The 18876-nt window shown below is 44.2% G+C and overlaps 1 protein-coding gene across 4 annotated transcripts in view; it reads left to right on the top strand.

Moving 5' to 3' along the window:
* Window positions 1-18876, top strand: part of ESYT2 (extended synaptotagmin 2) — a 556590-nt gene that overhangs the window by 396030 nt on the left and 141684 nt on the right. For all 4 annotated transcript variants that reach the window (XM_086941503.1, XM_086941502.1, XM_086941501.1 and 1 more), the window contains exon 8: window positions 4579-4699. In XM_086941503.1, coding sequence (XP_086797629.1) covers window positions 4579-4699 — 121 coding nt within the window. The remainder of the gene's footprint in view (window positions 1-4578; window positions 4700-18876) is intronic.

Genomic DNA, 18876 nt, shown 5'->3' with positions numbered 1-18876 from the left:
TCTTCCCCACCCACCCACCCCTTCTCCCTGTTGCTTCTTCCCCACCCACCCCTTCTCCCTGTTGCTTCTTCCCCACCCACCCACCCCTTCTCCCTGTTGTTTCTTCCCCACCCACCCACCACTTCTCCCTGTTGCTTCTTCCCCACCCACCCACCCCTTCTCCCTGTTGCTTCTTCCCCACCCACCCACCCCTTCTCCCTGTTGCTTCTTTCCCACCCACCCACCCCTTCTCCCTGTTGCTTCTTCCCCTCCCACCCACCCACCCCTTCTCCCTGTTGCTTCTTCCCCTCCCACCCACCCACCCCTTCTCCCTGTTGCTTCTTCCCCTCCTGTACTTCCCACCCACCCCTTCTCCCTGTTGCTTTTTCACCTTCCCACCCGCCCCTTCTCCCTGTTGCTTTTTCACCTTCCCACCCGCCCCTTCTCCCTGTTGCTTTTTCACCTTCCCACCCGCCCCTTCTCCCTGTTGCTTCTTCACTTCTCCCTGTTGCTTCTTCCCCCTCCCACCCACCTTTCTCCCTTTTGCTTCTCCCCCTCCCCTTCTGAGTGTTGCTTTTTCCTCCCTCCCACCCGCCTCTTCTAAGTGTTTTATAGATTTCATTTATTTTGAAAAACAAGTCTTGTCCCAAAGGTTATTTGTAGTGTGGCATTGACAACCTATTGCCTCGATCTTCGCTGTCACTATTACATCTATGACGTTTCACTAATTCCTTTGTTATTTTAGCTGGCTTTTCTGGCCTGTTGTATAGACGACTAAGAGTATTATATTGTTATAACAAAAGATCCCTGGAGATCAGGAACTGTGGAAGCTGTGGAAGTACCTCATACAAATTATCTAAGGAAGCATCGAACTGCAGCTCCTGAGACCCTATTTGTACCAAAGTACACTGGTCATCAGTTGTAGATTTTTAATGCAGAACATAATAGTACAGCTCTGAGAAATAATTTCTACTTAACGGTTGAATGGGTTGAATCTCGCATCCCATTCCAAGATCTTCATTGGTCAACGGCAACTGCAAATATTGAAAAAACTGGGTATTTGGGATATTATACAAATTGTGCAGTTTCTCAAAGGCTATGAAAGGCTGACTTCAAATAGCTGGATACCATGCTGTCCGTGATGGTATGCAATAACATCACTGGTTGAAATGAGAGGCCTGTTAGCATCAAATCAGACAAAGGGTCCCTTCAAAGAATGTACCAACCCAAGCATCGTGATAAATCAGCCCATTCTAAACCAGCAGCTTTACAAGTATTGTGTTCTATTCTTCAATTAAAAAATTCATACACTCATCATTAACAAATTAGAGACCATCCTACCACCTCTGCTATTTGAAAAAAGAACTTATAACAATAAAACCTTGGAAATAGAGGGCATTTTGAAGCAGTCTAAAAAAGCTAAAGTTTGTAATCTCCTGGCAAATCACTTGATGCGGAGCATTACTTTTTTAATTCCTACCCTCTCAGTCATCTTCATAAGCTGGGTCAGTATTTATCTGTCAAAGTAAATTGTCTCAAATTTCCCAAATCATGCTATCCCCACCTGCCCCCTCCCCGACCCCCCCATTCTGAGGAGATGGCCAATCAAGTTACTAGCCAGACAGAAACATACCATAACCATGTACACATTTGGAAATAGAAGTCACAAGGCAGATGCACGAGCATCACAAACAAAATCGTACTTCCTGTCGCAATAACAAGTCCTGAGACATCATCAAAGAACTGGAAGATTGGGCAGAAGTATCTGAAAGATGGTTGAGCTGGATCCAGTCCTTTATCCCTACATCCAACAGGTGAGGAGTTGACCGCTAGTTTCATCCGATCGTGGTGAATGCCAGTCTAAACCCTTTCACAGTCATTTTGAAACATCTAAATAGTCCCACTGTCTAAATTACTGCAGTTTTACAAGGTATATTTTCAAAGGCATTCTGACAATTCTTAGAATATCTTTCAACTGGAGAATGCCTCTTGTAGTCAAGCAATTATCACCAAATGCCTTTGTACAATCTATCACGGGATAAAAGAACACGTCCTCTGCCTAAATGAATCTAAAATTAAAATCATAACGCTGGATGTCACAACACCTAAACGCATCAGTTTTAATAAGCCTGTTCACCTTGAATCACCCCAGACGATATCTGAGAATATTTAAAAAATACCTAGGGTCATCATTGACGTTCCTTAGATCCACGGAGTAATTAAAAACGTCACATTTTATTGCTGTACCAACATGTGAAGTGAACCTTAAAAACCGCAATAAAGAAATGAAAAAAAATTAAAAAAGGCACATTTCTGTCCCCCTTATTTTGGAAACTTTCTCACTCAGAATGGGAATTAGCCAGGGTCCCGGTAAAGGCAACCTTTGATTATCACAACATGATCTACACAGTTATCACCAAAAACCCATTAGCAGACTGCTGGTAATGCAAAATCAGGCAGTCAGTCTTAATCTCCAGAAATTAGATTACATGAACTAGGCCAACAAAGTTACTCAGCAGGCTTCTGGTGGAATTTAGAAAGCATAAATCTAGGGCACATACCAACAATCTGTGAGTCAGGAAACTCCAGAAGACAGAACTGATTAGTACCACATTCAACTCGCAATCTTCAGTAATGAGGTGGAAACTGACGAATATAGGAGAGGGTATCTATTGTCTCATGCTGATAGACTGTAAATATACCAATTTTTCCAATTTGTCTTGCACTCCCACTGCCAAAGTAACTAACGCCAAAGTGTGCTACTTCACTGTACGAAAAAAAACAGTTTGGTTAGGTTTTCTTTTACAACTACTACTAGATATGAAGTTAATGTGTAATTTATATTGTGTTTATTAAGCTTAAAAAAAGAAAAAATAGGATATCCAACTCGATATTTCATAAGCCACAATGCTAGCTTTAATCAGTTTCTTTTTCCTGAAAGGCTCCCATCACTAGTACTGTGTGTCTGCCCGAGCCATTCGTCACACACCTTAATTCGAGGTTGTAACGTTTCTATTCTGATGCTCATTTACAAGGCAACTAAAAACTCCCATGTTGCTTTATGTTAATTAAGCTTAAGTATCTGTAGTATAAAATCTACAGGTGAGGAAAACACACAGTTAAACTGACAACCTGAGCCTTTCCTCAGTGTAACTGTATAGTGCATTTAAAATGACTTCCTGAACTCTAAGGGGCTGGGATGGAAAAAAACCTAAAAGGCCTAACTCCTGCCCAGTGCGCCATTTTTTAACGGCACCATTCTTCAACTGCCCTAATGCATTTGACTTTAGTAATTCTGAAAGCACTTTACAATACTTCAAATATTACCAGAACTGCCCTCATTCAGTTTCCTCGCTTGTTCTACAGTGTAATAAATCTTGTACATTTTAGAAAAATAAAGTATTTCTTTTACATTTTTTCTGAATAATTAAGTGTTTTTGGAACACTGAACACAAGGTAAACCCACTGGCGTAGGCTGTTAATTTTTTTAATTGAACTTATGTGTTTTGACTTGCTTTTGTTTATTGAAATGCTAAAACATTATTGGATGTACCATTTTCTGCAGTGGCTGTTGCCTTTATCCAACCTTAATTATCACGCATTGTCTAGAGAAAGATCAATGAAAATAAAAAACAGATATCAAAATGGAGCGTGTTAAATTTATACTGGATATAAACTAGTATTTAAAAGCTGAACTCTAACAAAATGCAGCCATGTCCACATATACACTCTTCTCACCTTGCTCAGATTGCTTTGACAAGGTTATTGGCTCAGACTGGGTAGACAGTGGATATCCGGGGACGGGGAGGGTGTCGAGGGCGAGAAAGTGTTTGCTCTGGATGTGTTTAGAAGATTTAAGAAAAAACAATTATTAAGAGAGGTGTTTGTATTCTATATTTTCACCTCGAAAAATCTTGGTCATACGAGGAGCTATAGTATATTTTTAGCCCATTTGGCTTGAATTATATGATAAGAGATATTAGAGAATGGCTTGTAAGGGTCTTTCATTCATCCCGCCACATTATAATTTTTCTCTAAAACCTGAAAAATATGTGTACTTTGTTAAAGACAACTGCTACTGTGTTTTGTCAACAAGAATCATAACGTATAGCTATAAGTGGCTGTATAGTCTATGAGCTTTCTGAAAGCATCTTTTAATCAATAAATGAGAAAACATAATAATATAGTTTCGCCTCTACACCTTTTGCCAGGCCTCAAGTGGGCATGAAGCTTTCTCTCAATGAACTATCTGGTGGCCAAGCGCAAGTGGAGAAACTAGGATTTAAATCCAGGTCGCCCTGTTCCATTGTCGGCAACTTAACCACCCTTATCACACCACCTCCCTGTAAAATTTAATTGCTGTTGACCCAACAACCTTTTTGCGTATTGTAGGAAAAATGTTACAGCAAATAGCCTGAGCCACAGTGGTTGCCTTTGATTGATGGGGCACTGCTGTTGTCCTGCTTCATTACCAGGGCAAGAGTCCATTTTGTTTTTTTACTCTGACATACCTCTCTGTGCCCATAGGCCCAATGCATTTTGATCACAGAAAGTTCAAATTTTATAGACTAATAATATGATGTCTTTTGTCTCTAACAGTGGCCTGTCAGACACCATCATACAGGATATTATATCTAATTACCTTGTGCTTCCAAACCGAATTACAGTTCCTTTGGTCAGTGACTTGGAGTTGAAGCAACTAAAGTTCCCATTGCCAAAGGTAAGGATCTGTTTTGCAAAATCCTATTTTTCTGTGCAATTCGTAGAAAAGTGTCTCATGTGAGTAAATGTGTTTTCTTGTAAACGCATTATCCAGCATTATCCGTTTCCTCCCCCCAAGACCCAGGTGTATTTAAACTTTTATCAGCTCCAATATGACATTGTTTGTTTTTTCTTTAAATCGTTTTATTATTATTTATATTGTACATCATACAATTCTTGTAACTTCAATTCTCAAAAACTGCAATGTGGCACGGCGGGTTTAATCATTAACTAAAATCAGTCATTACTGATCCTTCAATATTACCTCATTCACCCCTCTGCAGATCATTATCCCTTATCTCGAGAACCATTTGTCTGCGCAGATAAATTGCCTGTTATTGCCAGTTGGTTTTATAAGCTTGCTTTGTTGTTTCCATCTTATCTTTCTTTTTGGTGGTGTGAGATCAGAAGGAATGTTAGTCTTGTCAATGCAATTACCCATTTCAGTTTGGTTTGAATGTTGTAAATTTGTTTTGGTTGTTCTCCTTACATCACTTGCTTCTTCAATTCCTTTACTCGTCTTTTATCCATTGATCAAATGATGGATTTTGTGGTTATTTGCAGCATGTGGCTCTTCTAATCTTTTTTATTTATTTTTAAAAGTTAGATCTTCTAATAAACAGAGTTTGGGAGAAGCTGCAGTTTCCCTACCTGACATCTTCCTCAGTTTCCCTACAGCTCAATTTCCATAATTTTAAAGTTCTGCACAGTGCCCCCTCATAGGTACCCTTCTTGGTTTACATCTTGGCCACGAGCACTGTTTTTAGGGATAATGGTCGGCATTACTTGTGGAGTAGAGCACTTTCAGTGCATACATTTAAAGTGTACAGTATTCTGATCCTTGCAATATGTGTGTGTGTGATCTGCATGGAGCATATACTTGCCTCGCTTGACATCATGTGCTTTTACTCAGAGGCAGAGATGGTTGTGATTCACCATGTACTAAAAATACATGTGCTATGTAGACTGCTAAGACACATTGGCCATAAGCATGTTTAGGTCTGTTCGGGAAAAGGTTCGAAGTTCACTAATAGAAAGAAGATAAGAGACATATTCCTTCTTACTTGCTGTACAGTCATTAGCAAATGGTTCTGAATCCCACCCGCTTCTCGTGTTAATTTAGCTAGTGGTTGGCTGTATGATTCTAATTATATACACACACCCTGTGCTTCACAGATCACAGGTGAAACAAAGGCCTATTCTGCTACTTCCCGTTTGTGATTCCTGTGAGGGTGCGTCATTGTCATATACATAGAGCATTGTTGCTGCTACTCTGACCTTGAACGACTTTCATCATGGTTTGGAAAGGGAACATATTGGCATGACTTTTTTGTTGAGAGGGTATTGTTTGAGTGGCAGCTGCAGTAGTGTTCTGGTTTTGAGGACCACACATGGAGTATGTTGAGCCAGTGGTTAGGGGGTGCCAAACAAGGAATTTAGCATAAAGGCCTGAGGAGCGAGGTGGACGCTGCCTGTGTGTGAGTGTTAAGGTGCCCCTATGTGTATCTGTGTATGTGAGGGCAAGATGGGCTCTGATCGTGTCAGGAGGAGCTGGAATAACAAGAATGCATCGTCTTGATCTTTAGAGTCTATCAGTCACAACCTGACAATTCCCGTCTAGTAAAATATACAGTTGACTTGAATTGTCACCGGATCTCAGGCAATTTCATACTGCTTCGATATGCGTTTCCTATTGCTCAGTAGTATAATTTCACTGTTAGTTTGGAAACTGGGTATTTGCGCACAGATACCACACAGCACGTTACTTTTCCAGTAGGGGGATGAAACCTGCAAATATATTGACATGCTCTCCTTCAAAGACTTCTGACACCTTCTTTGCTTTCAACATTGATTCCCACAGTGGAGTTTGCTGGTCTGCTTACAGAGACCTCAGGCACTTCCGAAGGAGCAACCAACAACTCCATGAAAATGTATATTCCAATCAAGCCCTGGCTACAGATAATTCCGTTAGGAGTAAAGATCCAGATCCTCTTTATCAACACAGCAAAGCACACACATGTAGACTTGTCTCACATCCCACAAGCAACCAGTTCACATATTAGGACCAAAAAATAATTTTCTTAATGGTGTGGAGGAAATGCCTAGAAGCTAATTGAGGGGGATTTGCACCATCCAATTGGCTGATAGCGCCAGTCAGAGAAGCTCATGAGAGTGAGAAGCCCACAAACTAAATAAAGGTACATTCAGTATTCTACTAAAACAGAGCGCTACATTGGTGCTCCACAAGACAACTGCAGTATAAAGCTACAGCAGATATCCAAGTGATGGGACCAGCTCAGCAGAAGGGGCTTTCAGCCCTGCATGTGATATTGCTCTGGAACTCTGCCTCTTTTAAATAACTAACTGGATAAATACTTTATCAGGATTGGATTCAATCTAGCACACATGAGCAGTGCTTTCTCCAGAGTACCGCATAGAATCGCTGCAGGCTGCATCTTCAGTCTGCTTGCTGAACAGACTCGTAAAGCACAACACATTCTCACTGGTCATAAGAAATGGATTGGGTGAATTAGGTTTTATTATAGGTTCCTCTAGGTGCCAGATGACTCCAAACCCGAGCCCCACAGGTACTCACATCACATAAATTGCTTAATCCCAACCTTTCTCTTGCCCTTTCTGCAGGTTCATAGGCCTCACATATCCTAGCCTTGAATGGCGACATGGAGGTACTGAACTGTGGTGGATCACTGTAGATTTACTTGGTCTGATGTTTCCTGCTCTTCCCGAGCACCCAGTGAAGTACCAAACGCGCGGTGATCTACTGTTGGAGGCTGCTTTGCCTGATGTCTCCGATACATTGCCACAGTCCATCCCATAACTCTCCTATCATCGTAATATTGAGCAATGTGTCTATTTCTTGTTTCTCTGACTAAAGAGAGGCAAATCCTCTATGTTCACACCTCAGCTACAGAACCAGTTGTCAGCATCACATATTAGTGAAGTAAAGCAGACAAGCTTTAACAAACAGCATTAAACCAGCTGCTGCTTCTCGGCTTTGATGAGGTCTGCTTTTGTTCGTTCTACTTTGCCCTAAAGGGAGCGGACTGTTTTAGTGGGCGGTTTAGAGCCACAGAAGCACTCCGATTATTTCACTCACACCTACTCTGAACTGCAAAACAAAAACAAAGATCTTGCAGTTAGGAGGTAAAATATGGCCGACTTGCTTCCCTTCATGTTGAGTGTAATGGGACAATCAATTTCTATTGTGAAACAGGAACATCATCAATAAATTATTTTGATTAAAGTAAAAGCATTGTGATATATTATTCATTGGATGCACTTCGACAAAGCTCAAAATATTGGACATCTACTGTGCCTGTCGGAGCAAAGCAGTTTTGCCACGTTGGAAAGCTAGCTCAGTGCCTGAATACATATGCTGCAGAGATTTTTGTGTAACATGAGGTTCACTTGTTTCATTACTCATAGGGTAATTAACCTCATCGCTGCGGCGCATATTTTTGCGCTACGCAGCTTTTTTCGAAAAGCCGCGTTAGATGACGAGCTCAGCTCGTCATCCGCACACAACCCCCGTGGCTGATGACGAGCTGAGCTCGTCATCAGCATCGAAGGTGTTAATATGAGGCCAACTCAGCTTTTCATGCTTGCGAGTTTAATTAGATTTGGTACCTTTGAGTTGGATAATATTAGAACTGCTAAGGACAGTTCTAGGAAGCGCCAAGATTTTGGCAGTATAGATTATGTATTAAATGAGGGGTTGTCTCCAGAGTAATTAGGCAAAGGTTGGCCTTGTGGATATAGACCACAAGCCAATGAACAGTGTGTTTGAGACTGTACCATAGTAATAGTTCTGGTTAATGGGTAGATATTAAGCTCCAGTGTTAAAAACGTTTTCTGCAACAAATTTTATGCGAGGTGCACAAAAAAGTCACTTGCCAAGCCAATGCCTCAGTAACATAATCCTAAATGGGAGGATTTTTTACTTGCAAATCAGATTTTTTGCTGCCATTATAGTAGAATTTCCTTCAGTAGGAAATTATTAGGGCATTCATGAAAGGATGTACTCGCAAATGGTGGTGAACACCCACTTATATACATTGTATGGCTAGCAACATTTTGCTGTTCGTTTCCCAATAAGCTTGGCAATGATTGTGTCGTGGCTAGACTTTGGCAACGTCCTGTACATTGGCCTCCCAGAGAAGTTGTTAACCAAACTACAAGTTGCCATGAAAGACACAACTAGGCTACACTTCAGGCTCCCAAGACCTGCACATGCCAACACCTACTGTAGAGGCTGCACTGGTTCCCTATCAAAAAGAGAGCCAGGTTTAAAGACTTTTGCATTGCCCACAAAACCATTCGCGGCTGGGCCCCAGTTTACATCAACGAGTGCTTCAAAAATTGTATGCCAGGATGTACCCTTCTCTTGTCCGAAGCAGGCCTACTGGCCTGCCCGCGCTTCAATACTAACTCCAAAGGGGGCAGAGCCTTCTCTGTAGTGAACCCTCAACTGTGGAACGGACTACCGGAGAGCCTACGTAGGGAATCTACCTTTCTCCCATTCAGGAAAAAACTTAGGGAGTGTCTGGTGATGGAATAAGGAAACACAAAAAGTAATCAAGTGTATGCAGCCTTGGTATTAGACACCACCCATTCAAATGATTGATAGCATCAACCGCCGGCTTCTGAACAAAACATTTTTCAGTTACATATTCTTTAACAAATTAAGCAATGATCAAAATTCCATATGTCAAAATGTTTATGTATTGGAATATTTTGAGAATTTGTAGCAGTCAGATTCAAGTAGTAATTTTGGAGTTCTTTGAGAATGTTTTAAAAGTAGAAGATTTAATCCAACTGCAGGCATGGAATAGGAGAGTACATTATCAAGTTTTTCCAGGGACCTCAGTGAATTTGGCCCTCAGATCTTTCCCATGACGATGACTTACTTTCTTTCTTACCGTTTTTTTAGGTCTCGCCTGTCGATGCGCATGCGCATCGAGCAAGCGAGACTATAGGGGCTCATCCACTCTTTATCTAACTGCAAGGAATCGTGGCGATTCCTTGCAGTGCCCGTGACTTTTAAGGTCAATGCGCATGCGCATTAAGCTTATGCGCATGCGCATTGACCTTAAAAGTCACGGGCGCGTGCACGTCCGTGTTTGTTTACCCTTGCCTACTCTCTCTCTCCCCTCTCCGCCCCCGTTCCGCCCCCTCCCCTTCCCGCCGTGTCGCATTTCTCCTCCCCCCTCCCCTCTCTTCCCTCCGGCTTTTTTTTTGTTTATTTTACCCGCCGTGTCTCCGATCCTTTCGCTCTCCTCCCCCCTCCCCTCTCTTCCCTCCGGCTTCTTTTTTGTTTCCCCCAGCACACTTCATTTTTACCATCAAATAGCACATTTAGTGACAACAGATTGCACTCTCCATATACACGAGGTGCAGGAGGTAATGTGCTCTGCAGACATGCCAAATAAATTCGTCCACACCCACTCTCCCCTGCACTTACATTTCTCCACCCCCTCCCCTCTCTTCCTTCCTTCTTCCTGCCGTGTCGCACCTCTCCCCTCTCCGCCCCCTCCCCTGCCCGCCGTGTTACAATGCTGCATTCGGGCGCCCCCTCTGCTTCCTCCCCCCACCTTGCTTTGATCTCCATGTCGGAGCCGGCTCCAATGGCGAGCAGAAATATCTGTGCTTCTGATGGCCGCGATGGAGACAACAATGACGCGATTAAACCCCAAACCGCACAGGAATGTCACCCCCGGGCCTCATCTAATCCTGCCTGGCTGACGGCCATTACTTGACTGAAACAGAGTGCTGCAAACACTGAAACGTAAGAAAACAGAACACAAAGGGACCAGCACTTCTGAAGAAATCGCAGTCAAAGGTTTGGGAACCTGTTGGTTTAACAGTTGCCGTTCTGCAAAAGCACCGCACAAAAGCAAATATATCCATCTGAAGCTCTTTAGGAGCCTTTGGCACACAGCTGCCCCAGCACACTTCATTTTTACCATCAAATAGCACATTTAGTGACAACAGATTGCACTCTCCATATACACGAGGTGCAGGAGGTAATGTGCTCTGCAGACTCTCCGCCCCCGTTCCGCCCCCTCCCCTTCCCGCCGTGTCGCATTTCTCCTCCCCCCTCCCCTCTCTTCCCTCCGGCATTTTTTTTTGTTTATTTTACCCGCCGTGTCTCCGATCCTTTCGCTCTCCTCCCCCCTCCCCTCTCTTCCCTCCGGCTTCTTTTTTGTTTCCCCCAGCACACTTCATTTTTACCATCAAATAGCACATTTAGTGACAACAGATTGCACTCTCCATATACACGAGGTGCAGGAGGTAATGTGCTCTGCAGACATGCCAAATAAATTCGTCCACACCCACTCTCCCCTGCACTTACATTTCTCCACCCCCTCCCCTCTCTTCCTTCCGTCTTCCTGCCGTGTCGCACCTCTCCCCTCTCCGCCCCCTCCCCTGCCCGCCGTGTTACAATGCTGCATTCGGGCGCCCCCTCTGCTTCCTCCCCCCACCTTGCTTTGATCTCCATGTCGGAGCCGGCTCCAATGGCGAGCAGAAATATCTGTGCTTCTGATGGCCGCGATGGAGACAACAATGACGCGATTAAACCCCAAACCGCACAGGAATGTCACCCCCGGGCCTCATCTAATCCTGCCTGGCTGACGGCCATTACTTGACTGAAACAGAGTGCTGCAAACACTGAAACGTAAGAAAACAGAACACAAAGGGACCAGCACTTCTGAAGAAATCGCAGTCAAAGGTTTGGGAACCTGTTGCACCCACCCTCACCCTCCCTCACTCACCCTCACTCACTCACCCTCACTCACTCTCACTCACCCTCACTCACTCTCACTCTCACTCACCCTCACTCACCCTCACTCTCACTCACCCTCACTCTCACTCACCCTCACTCTCACTCACCCTCACTCTCACTCACCCTCACTCACCCTCACTCACCCTCACCCTCACTCACCCTCACTCACCCACCCTCACCCACCCTCACCCACCCTCACTCACCCTCACTCACCCTCACTCACCCTCAACCCCTCACCCCCTCACCCTCCCTCACCCTCACTCACCCTCAACCCCTCACCCTCACTCACCCTCAACCCCTCACCCGCCCTCACCCTCAACCCCTCACCCTCAATCCCTCACCCACACTCACCCTCACTCACCCTCACTCACCCTCACTCACCCTCACTCACCCTCACTCCCTCACCCTCACTCACCCTCAACCCCTCACCCACCCTCAACCCCTCACCCTCACTCACCCTCAACACCTCACTCACCCTCACTCACCCTCACCCTCAACCCCTCAGCCTCACCCTCACTCACCCTCAACCCCTCACCCTCACTCACCCTCAACCTCATGCTAAAGATTTACAAAAAAACCCATAAACAATTCTAAAAGCACTAACTCTAATGCTGCGAGACCTATTGCATTTCTAATGCTTGTTTAACCAACAGGCTGGTGTGCCTGAAGGCCAGACCTCCTGCACTCAGGGTCACCGAAATGTCAGCCAACCCATTTCCATGTAGGTCAGTCCATCCCTGATTTGATGACCTCTAAACAGTTACTTTCTGTGATGAAACCGGTGCAAAGGACCCCTGAAAGAGGGAGCCCGTGGCAGCTTTAAACCAAGGGGTCAGTTTAGAAAGAGAGAGACACGGGAGGCAGCTTAAAGAGATAGAACTGCAACCTTAAAAAGTTTCAAACAAGCTAAGAGAAAACCGTTAAATGTCGAAAAAGTCCTAAAGAAGATATGTCGAAGCAGTTTGCAGAGAGTAAAGTTATGTTTGTGTGTGTTAGGGAGATGGGGTGCAAATCATTCTGAAGCGAGTGGCCACAAGTGGAAAAGAGGATAAGTAGCACCCTAAAAGTTGGTGTGGTGCAGGAAAAAAGCCAATATAGATGACTGCTCTGAGATAATATGCAACTCGCTTGCATTCAATTGCGAACGCTATAATTGATAACATCAGGCAGGGTTCTTACCATAGATCTACAGTTGATTGTGGCCATTTATAACTTTTGAAACCGGTGTCTCCTACCCTCGACATGGCAGCAAACCTACAAGACAATTGGACCCACAATTCAACAGTACCTAACATATCTGCTGACGGCAGTCTGTGTTTCCCTAGGGAATACTTGCATATATTGTCAGTTGTTGAGCAGTCAGGGAGTGGTTCTCATGGAATCATTGTCTTTAACTCACTTAAAATCACTGATTGTGGGCTCAATGCACAAAACACGTTCACGTTCGCCAACACTCCGATTCAGAGTTTACAACTGCAACAATGCTTTTTTACATATACTAATCCCATTTCAGAAATTGGTAAACGTTTACTTAACCCTAAAATGGGATTGAGATCTCATATTGATTTAGTATTTGGAAGGGTCGTTTAGTAGGCATCCCTTCCAAACACCGAATTGGTTTGTAGCGTATCAGTGTTTTTGCAGCTGAAATATGGTGGCAAAACATTGAAGAATTACTGAAGTCGGGCTGGTAATGCATTCATAGAAGGGAAAGAGTCCATGTGGGACCCCTTCCCCTTTGTGAATGTAATAAAAAATGATTGATTGTGAGTAGGTGAGGGTCCAGTGAACCACAGCGAACTTACAAACAAACTTTAAAATAAACATTTATTTTTAAATGCAGCCCTGCTTCCTTTAAGGAAAAAGTCTGCATTAAAAAAAAGTTTACTCTATTGAAATGCTGTCACAGACATGGTGGCATGCAGACCTTAGGTGGCCACAATCCCGGTGATGATCACCAATTGGACAGTCGCAATTTGTGACTTATCCCATTAATAGTCATGAGGTAGGTTGGGTGGCGACCCACTCTCGATAGGAAAATCTTTACTGGTCACTAAAATAATGATTGCAAATTGTCACCAGATTTTTGTGACCAGTAGTTAGTACAGCTGACCCTGGAATCTTAACTTTCACAGCCCTCTATTGAGATGTAAACATTTTCTAAATACAATAGTTTCTCTTGTGCTATGGATATTTGCTAGAACTCTGCTCTGAGCAAACTATTCACTTACAGTGACATTGGACCTTATTAATTCACTGCCCTCCCATCTGAGTAGGTCTGGTATACTGCACTAGCAGAATTTTGGTGTCCCAAAAACTCTGGTCTACCCTTACCTTGACAGTCTGCTAGGCTTTCCCTGAGAGCCTAACTAAGTCACCTATTTTAGTGAATAACTCAAAAGTATTTAATTTATACGAGTTTTTGATACCTAACAGATCACCTTCTTACCACCTCTCTCCAACAGAACTGGTCCCGGGTACCGAATGTATTTTTAGTGCCCCGGATAACCATCATGTTTTTGCAACATCTGCCCTTTCCTGATGGTCAGATGCTTGGCATCTGTTGCACCATCCTACCAAATCACCAAGCACATAAGCCACAGTGAATGCCTCTGTATTTATTTTGTTTGTTTTTGTTTTCACTTTTTTATTAGTGGTCTAATACCCATTGAGTTGCCAACGTATGCTGTTAGACATGCATGGGGTAGTTCCGTCTTCTGTTTTATAGTAATTTTGTATGGGTTTTAGGTGTACTTTAACTCCAAAACAGTTTGAAAAATATACTATTTTTCAAATTTCAGTATTCTTTCTCCCTTTTGGTTTCCTCTTTAGGCATGGCCTATATAGCGCATCTCCATCTTTTCTTCAGGTTTCTAGAAAATCCCATATGGACTAGGAATTGTGATACCCTATATTTCTAGCTTATCTGGCTGTTTTGGAAGGCGAAGATTGTCCACCTTAAAGAAAACTATGATTTCCCAAGCATTGTCTAGGTTGTGTTGGAGACATATCGAATACAAAAATTACCACCTTTAAAAAAAACTTGGAAATATTTATATGTTTGAATATGCAGTGAGACAATAAAGCCAGACATATAGCAGGAAAGTAAATATTGTCATGGTGAGGTATATATTTTTACAAAGGGAGGATGAAACCATCAAAGACTGTGTTTGCACTAAACTCTTTTGAAGTATAATCTGTATTTGAAACCGTAGCCTACAACCGAGTATTAGGAGATCAAGTTATGATGAGAACCAAAAGTATGAAAGTTCAGGAGGCACTGTGTATGGTCACTAATTACATGAAATATAACAGTGTATAATGCTAAAGTAATTCAACAGTTAAAAAGTCTGGTAGTAGATCCGAGAAAGTGAATGTGAATACATGTAAACAAATTGATGACCGTTTCTGAAGTTGATGCTATAAAAGGTCATGTAACCACCAAAGGGAGAAAAGAAAATGACAACAAGAGTTTTGAAATGAGAACTTAAGTCTTGTGAATCAGATGTAGAAGTTTTTATCACGTGAGGCGCTTTAGAGTGGGTCTTGCCAAAGATAACATTTTCAACCACTGTAAGTGAGCAGGGGATTTCGGGAGGGTATCTAAGGCTAATATGGGTAACAAAGTCAATTGTATCACAGAAGAAGGAAAAGAGTTGGGTGATTTCAATCCCAGTTTTATTTTGTATGTGAGAGAAAGTAATTCTAAAGGATTTCCCAGGTGAGTTGTGGTGATAAATGGCTAAGATGTGGAAGTGATGGTAGATTTGTGAGCTTGATTTAGTACTATGGGTAAATCCTTATTCGGAAAAACTTTCGGAGAGTTTTTTTTTATCAATTCCTAATACACGGTCCAAGGGTTACACAGACCACAACATCGATTTTTCTGGAATATTTCTGGGCCATTATGGAATTCTTTGGCAGAAAATCTAAAAGAAACATTTATATGGCTGAATGAGGTGAACCTACATTGGGTTGGCCCTACCAGCAAGAATTAGGCATCTGTTTGGATCCAAATGCTGTGCCACCGGTTTATTCTGTACGGTGTGACGGTGCTAATGATCAAAATATGTCTCTTCTGAAAAATAGATTTCTTACTGCGTTAAAAAATGACCTAGAAAAATGTGAAGGATTTAAACACACAATCATAATGAAGAACAGTGCCATTCCAATTAGACACAGGGTTCGCAATCTTTCTTTAAACTACAGAGGGAAAGGTAAGTTAACCCTGGAAGAGTTGTGTTCTAAGAAGATCATCGAACCAATAGAGTGCTCTTCTTCTCTTTCGCAGTTCGAACCGTTGTTAAAATGTTCAGGAGAATTTAGTCTATGTTTGCATTTTAGAAGTTTGATGGAGAAAGTTGGGTTAATAGCATGAACTACTGTCAACTTAATCGGGAGCCATCATTCTCCACACAAGATCTTATGAGTGCCCGCCGTCAGGTTGAATAAAGAAGAATCCAAGAATTTGACAACTTTTGTGACACCTGGGCATGTTTCAGTTCTGTAGAATGTGTTTTGGGCTGCCATATACCGCTTCAGTCTTCTAATGTCTGATAAAAGTGGCCTTGGAAAGGGTAAATTGTATGGTTGGTTTCCAAGATGGCCTTCTAGTGCCTGGTTAAGCATAATGAAAATGTTCATAAAGTTCTCTGTCAATTGAAAAAGAAAGGATTGACATTAAAAGAGTCTAAATGCAAATGTAATAAGGTAGAATATTCAGGTCATAAAATAATGACTGTGAAAAACCATGTTCAAGAGATTTTGAATGCTCGAATTCTCCAAACCAAGAAAGTTCTATTGTCATTTCTTGGTTTAACTTAGTTGTATTCCAAGTTTGTTTATGCATCTAAGTTTGAACTATTGCGTAATTTATTGAAGAAGAATGTACAGTTCATGTGGTGTATGGAACAACATAGAGCTGATAGAAATTTCGAATGGGGTCATTGGAGCTCATTTCTTAAATCATTTGAGATAGGCAAAGAGCATTTGGTTGCTGTTAATGCAAGTGCTTTTTGTCCTGGTGCAGTGTAAATAGATGCAGCGTTATAGAACGCCTTGAAAACATTTAGGATCATCAAAATTAAATTATTCAGTGTTTGAGAAGGAGTTTTTGGCTTGTGCATGGGCTGCTGATCATTTTGGGTAGTTGTGGAGCATCTGATTTGTTCTTAGAACAGATTTGTTACTGTTCTTTCACTTGAAGATGGAAAGTCTTTGAAAGCCAGATCTGAAAGAAACTGTTAGTTATAGATACCTTACCTTAGAATTTCCCCCAGGTGTCAGACTGGTTCTGGAAAGTTTTTTCGTCAGCAGTACCCCAGCGCGTCAGAGGGTGGCATCGGCCGACTCTGACACCGGGATGACATCGCGGTAGCTACTTAGATGCCGCCCTAACGCGCTGACGTCAAGTCTTTCTTTTTCCGTGCAAGCAAGCGCAGATCCGGAGAGAGCGGTACTTCCAGTTACTTTTTGACTGACTTTTTCTCAACTTTTGTCGACATCGTTTTTTTGAGTCCTTCGACTCCTGGTGTACGAGGGTTGCCCGGCTTCAAGGCTTGCAGTTCCTGTAACCGACTGATGTCAGTGATGGATCATCACCGCATGTGCCTCTACTGCCTGGAGCCTGAACACGACCTCAAGTCGTGCTCCGACTGCCGGACCATGGCGCCGAAGTCTTTGTGGGAGCGGTCCTAAAAGCGACTTGAGGCCCAGCAGTCGGCTCTGCGTCGCTCGAGGTCCCAGTCACGTAGGAGGTCGAGGAACCGGTCGCGGAGCCACCAACATTCATCGTCTATGTCTTCACACTCGTGGTCAGGTAAGTTGAAGCACAAGGAAAAGTCGAAGAAGCATCTTCGCTTTTAGACTTCTCCCTGTCCGTCGGCCAACTAGACAAGGAATGCAGGTGGTGCCTCTCCCGCTGCTCTGCCTGCGGAGCCTGAAGAGTCGGATCCGGGTTTCCCCCTTCCCGAGACCCGGAGCGACCCCTGCCCGGCTTCGTCAGTTTTACGAATCGATGCTCACCATCTTTGGGCAGCCTGACTCCGCCGGCGTGCCTTTGGGGCCCGCAGACTCGGTTGGGGGCCCTGGGCCTTCGACGCCGGCGGCTCCGGCTTGGCACCGCAGGGTCCCCTTGGATCCAGGCCTGTATCCAGATCGGTGCCGGTCGACCCTGTTATACCTCCACCAGCGCCTACTCCACCGGCACCACGTCCGCAGCCGGCGTCTGCTGTGTCCCCAGCCGGAGGAGGGAGCGTCATAAGCAGTGGTGTTGCGTAGGGCGGCCGAGGCTCTCCACCTCGAGCTACCTATGGTGGCTGTCAGGACTACCCTCATGACAGAGGTGCTTCAACCAGCAGTGAGCTCTTCAGTGCCTCTGCTGCCATTTAATGAAGCCCTCACGGACGTCCTTTTGGGCACCTGGTCCAGGCTCAACGCAGAGGTTCCTTTGGACAGGATGATTGCCCAACACCCCGGGCGACCCCACTTTCCTCTCCCAACACCTCACCCCTGAGAGCTTGGTGGTCCAAGCCTCCATGTCCAATGGCACATTCCCTAGCGAACAACCCAATAGGGAATTTAAAAAACTGGACAACCTTGGGAAGAAATTGTTTCCTTCCTCGAGCTTGGGACTGCGATCGGGTAAACACCGCATGTCTATTGGGCTGTTAAACCCACTCTGTGTGGGATAAGGTAGCGCAGGTGCAGTCCTAGTGCCCGGAGGAGGCCCGGGCCGTGCTCTTCCGTGCAGTCACCAAGGGGATAGACACAGCGAAGTTTACCATCCGGTGTGGGCTGGGTACTGCCGACTCACTAGGCAGGACGATTTCCACATCGGTAGCCCTTTGACACTACGCCTGGTTGAGGTCGACTGGTTTTTCGTGGGGATGTCCAATCCACTCTTATGGACATGCCCTTTGTTGGCCGCCACCTTTTCAGCGACTACGCGCTAGAGCCCTTTAAGGACTCTCGAGCCACGGGCAGGTCCTTGGGCCTCTCCATCACCCGCCCTGCGCAGTCTGCCTTTTGCCCTTTTCGTGGCTATGGAAGGGGTGTCTCACCACGTTCCCTCCAGAGCCACAGGTCGGCACAAGCTGTTCAGCCCCAGCGCAGCCGGGGAGACGGGAACTACTACTGTGGTTTTGGAAGCCAACTGGCGGGCCAGTCCACCACAGCCCCTTCTGCAGCAGCCTCCAAACCCTGCTAGTCCGACCTTTTAGGGCCACCAAACGCCGGTGGTCGGCAGGATTCGCCATCACCTCCCCCACTAGTGCACCATCACATCGGACAGGTGGGTTTTGCAGATAGTCAGAAGGGGCTAATCCCTCCCC

Source organism: Lissotriton vulgaris, chromosome 10 (genome assembly GCF_964263255.1).
Source record: "Lissotriton vulgaris chromosome 10, aLisVul1.2, whole genome shotgun sequence".
Classification (NCBI taxonomy): Eukaryota; Metazoa; Chordata; class Amphibia; order Caudata; family Salamandridae; genus Lissotriton; species Lissotriton vulgaris.
This window is presented reverse-complemented; position numbering and strand designations above follow the sequence as displayed.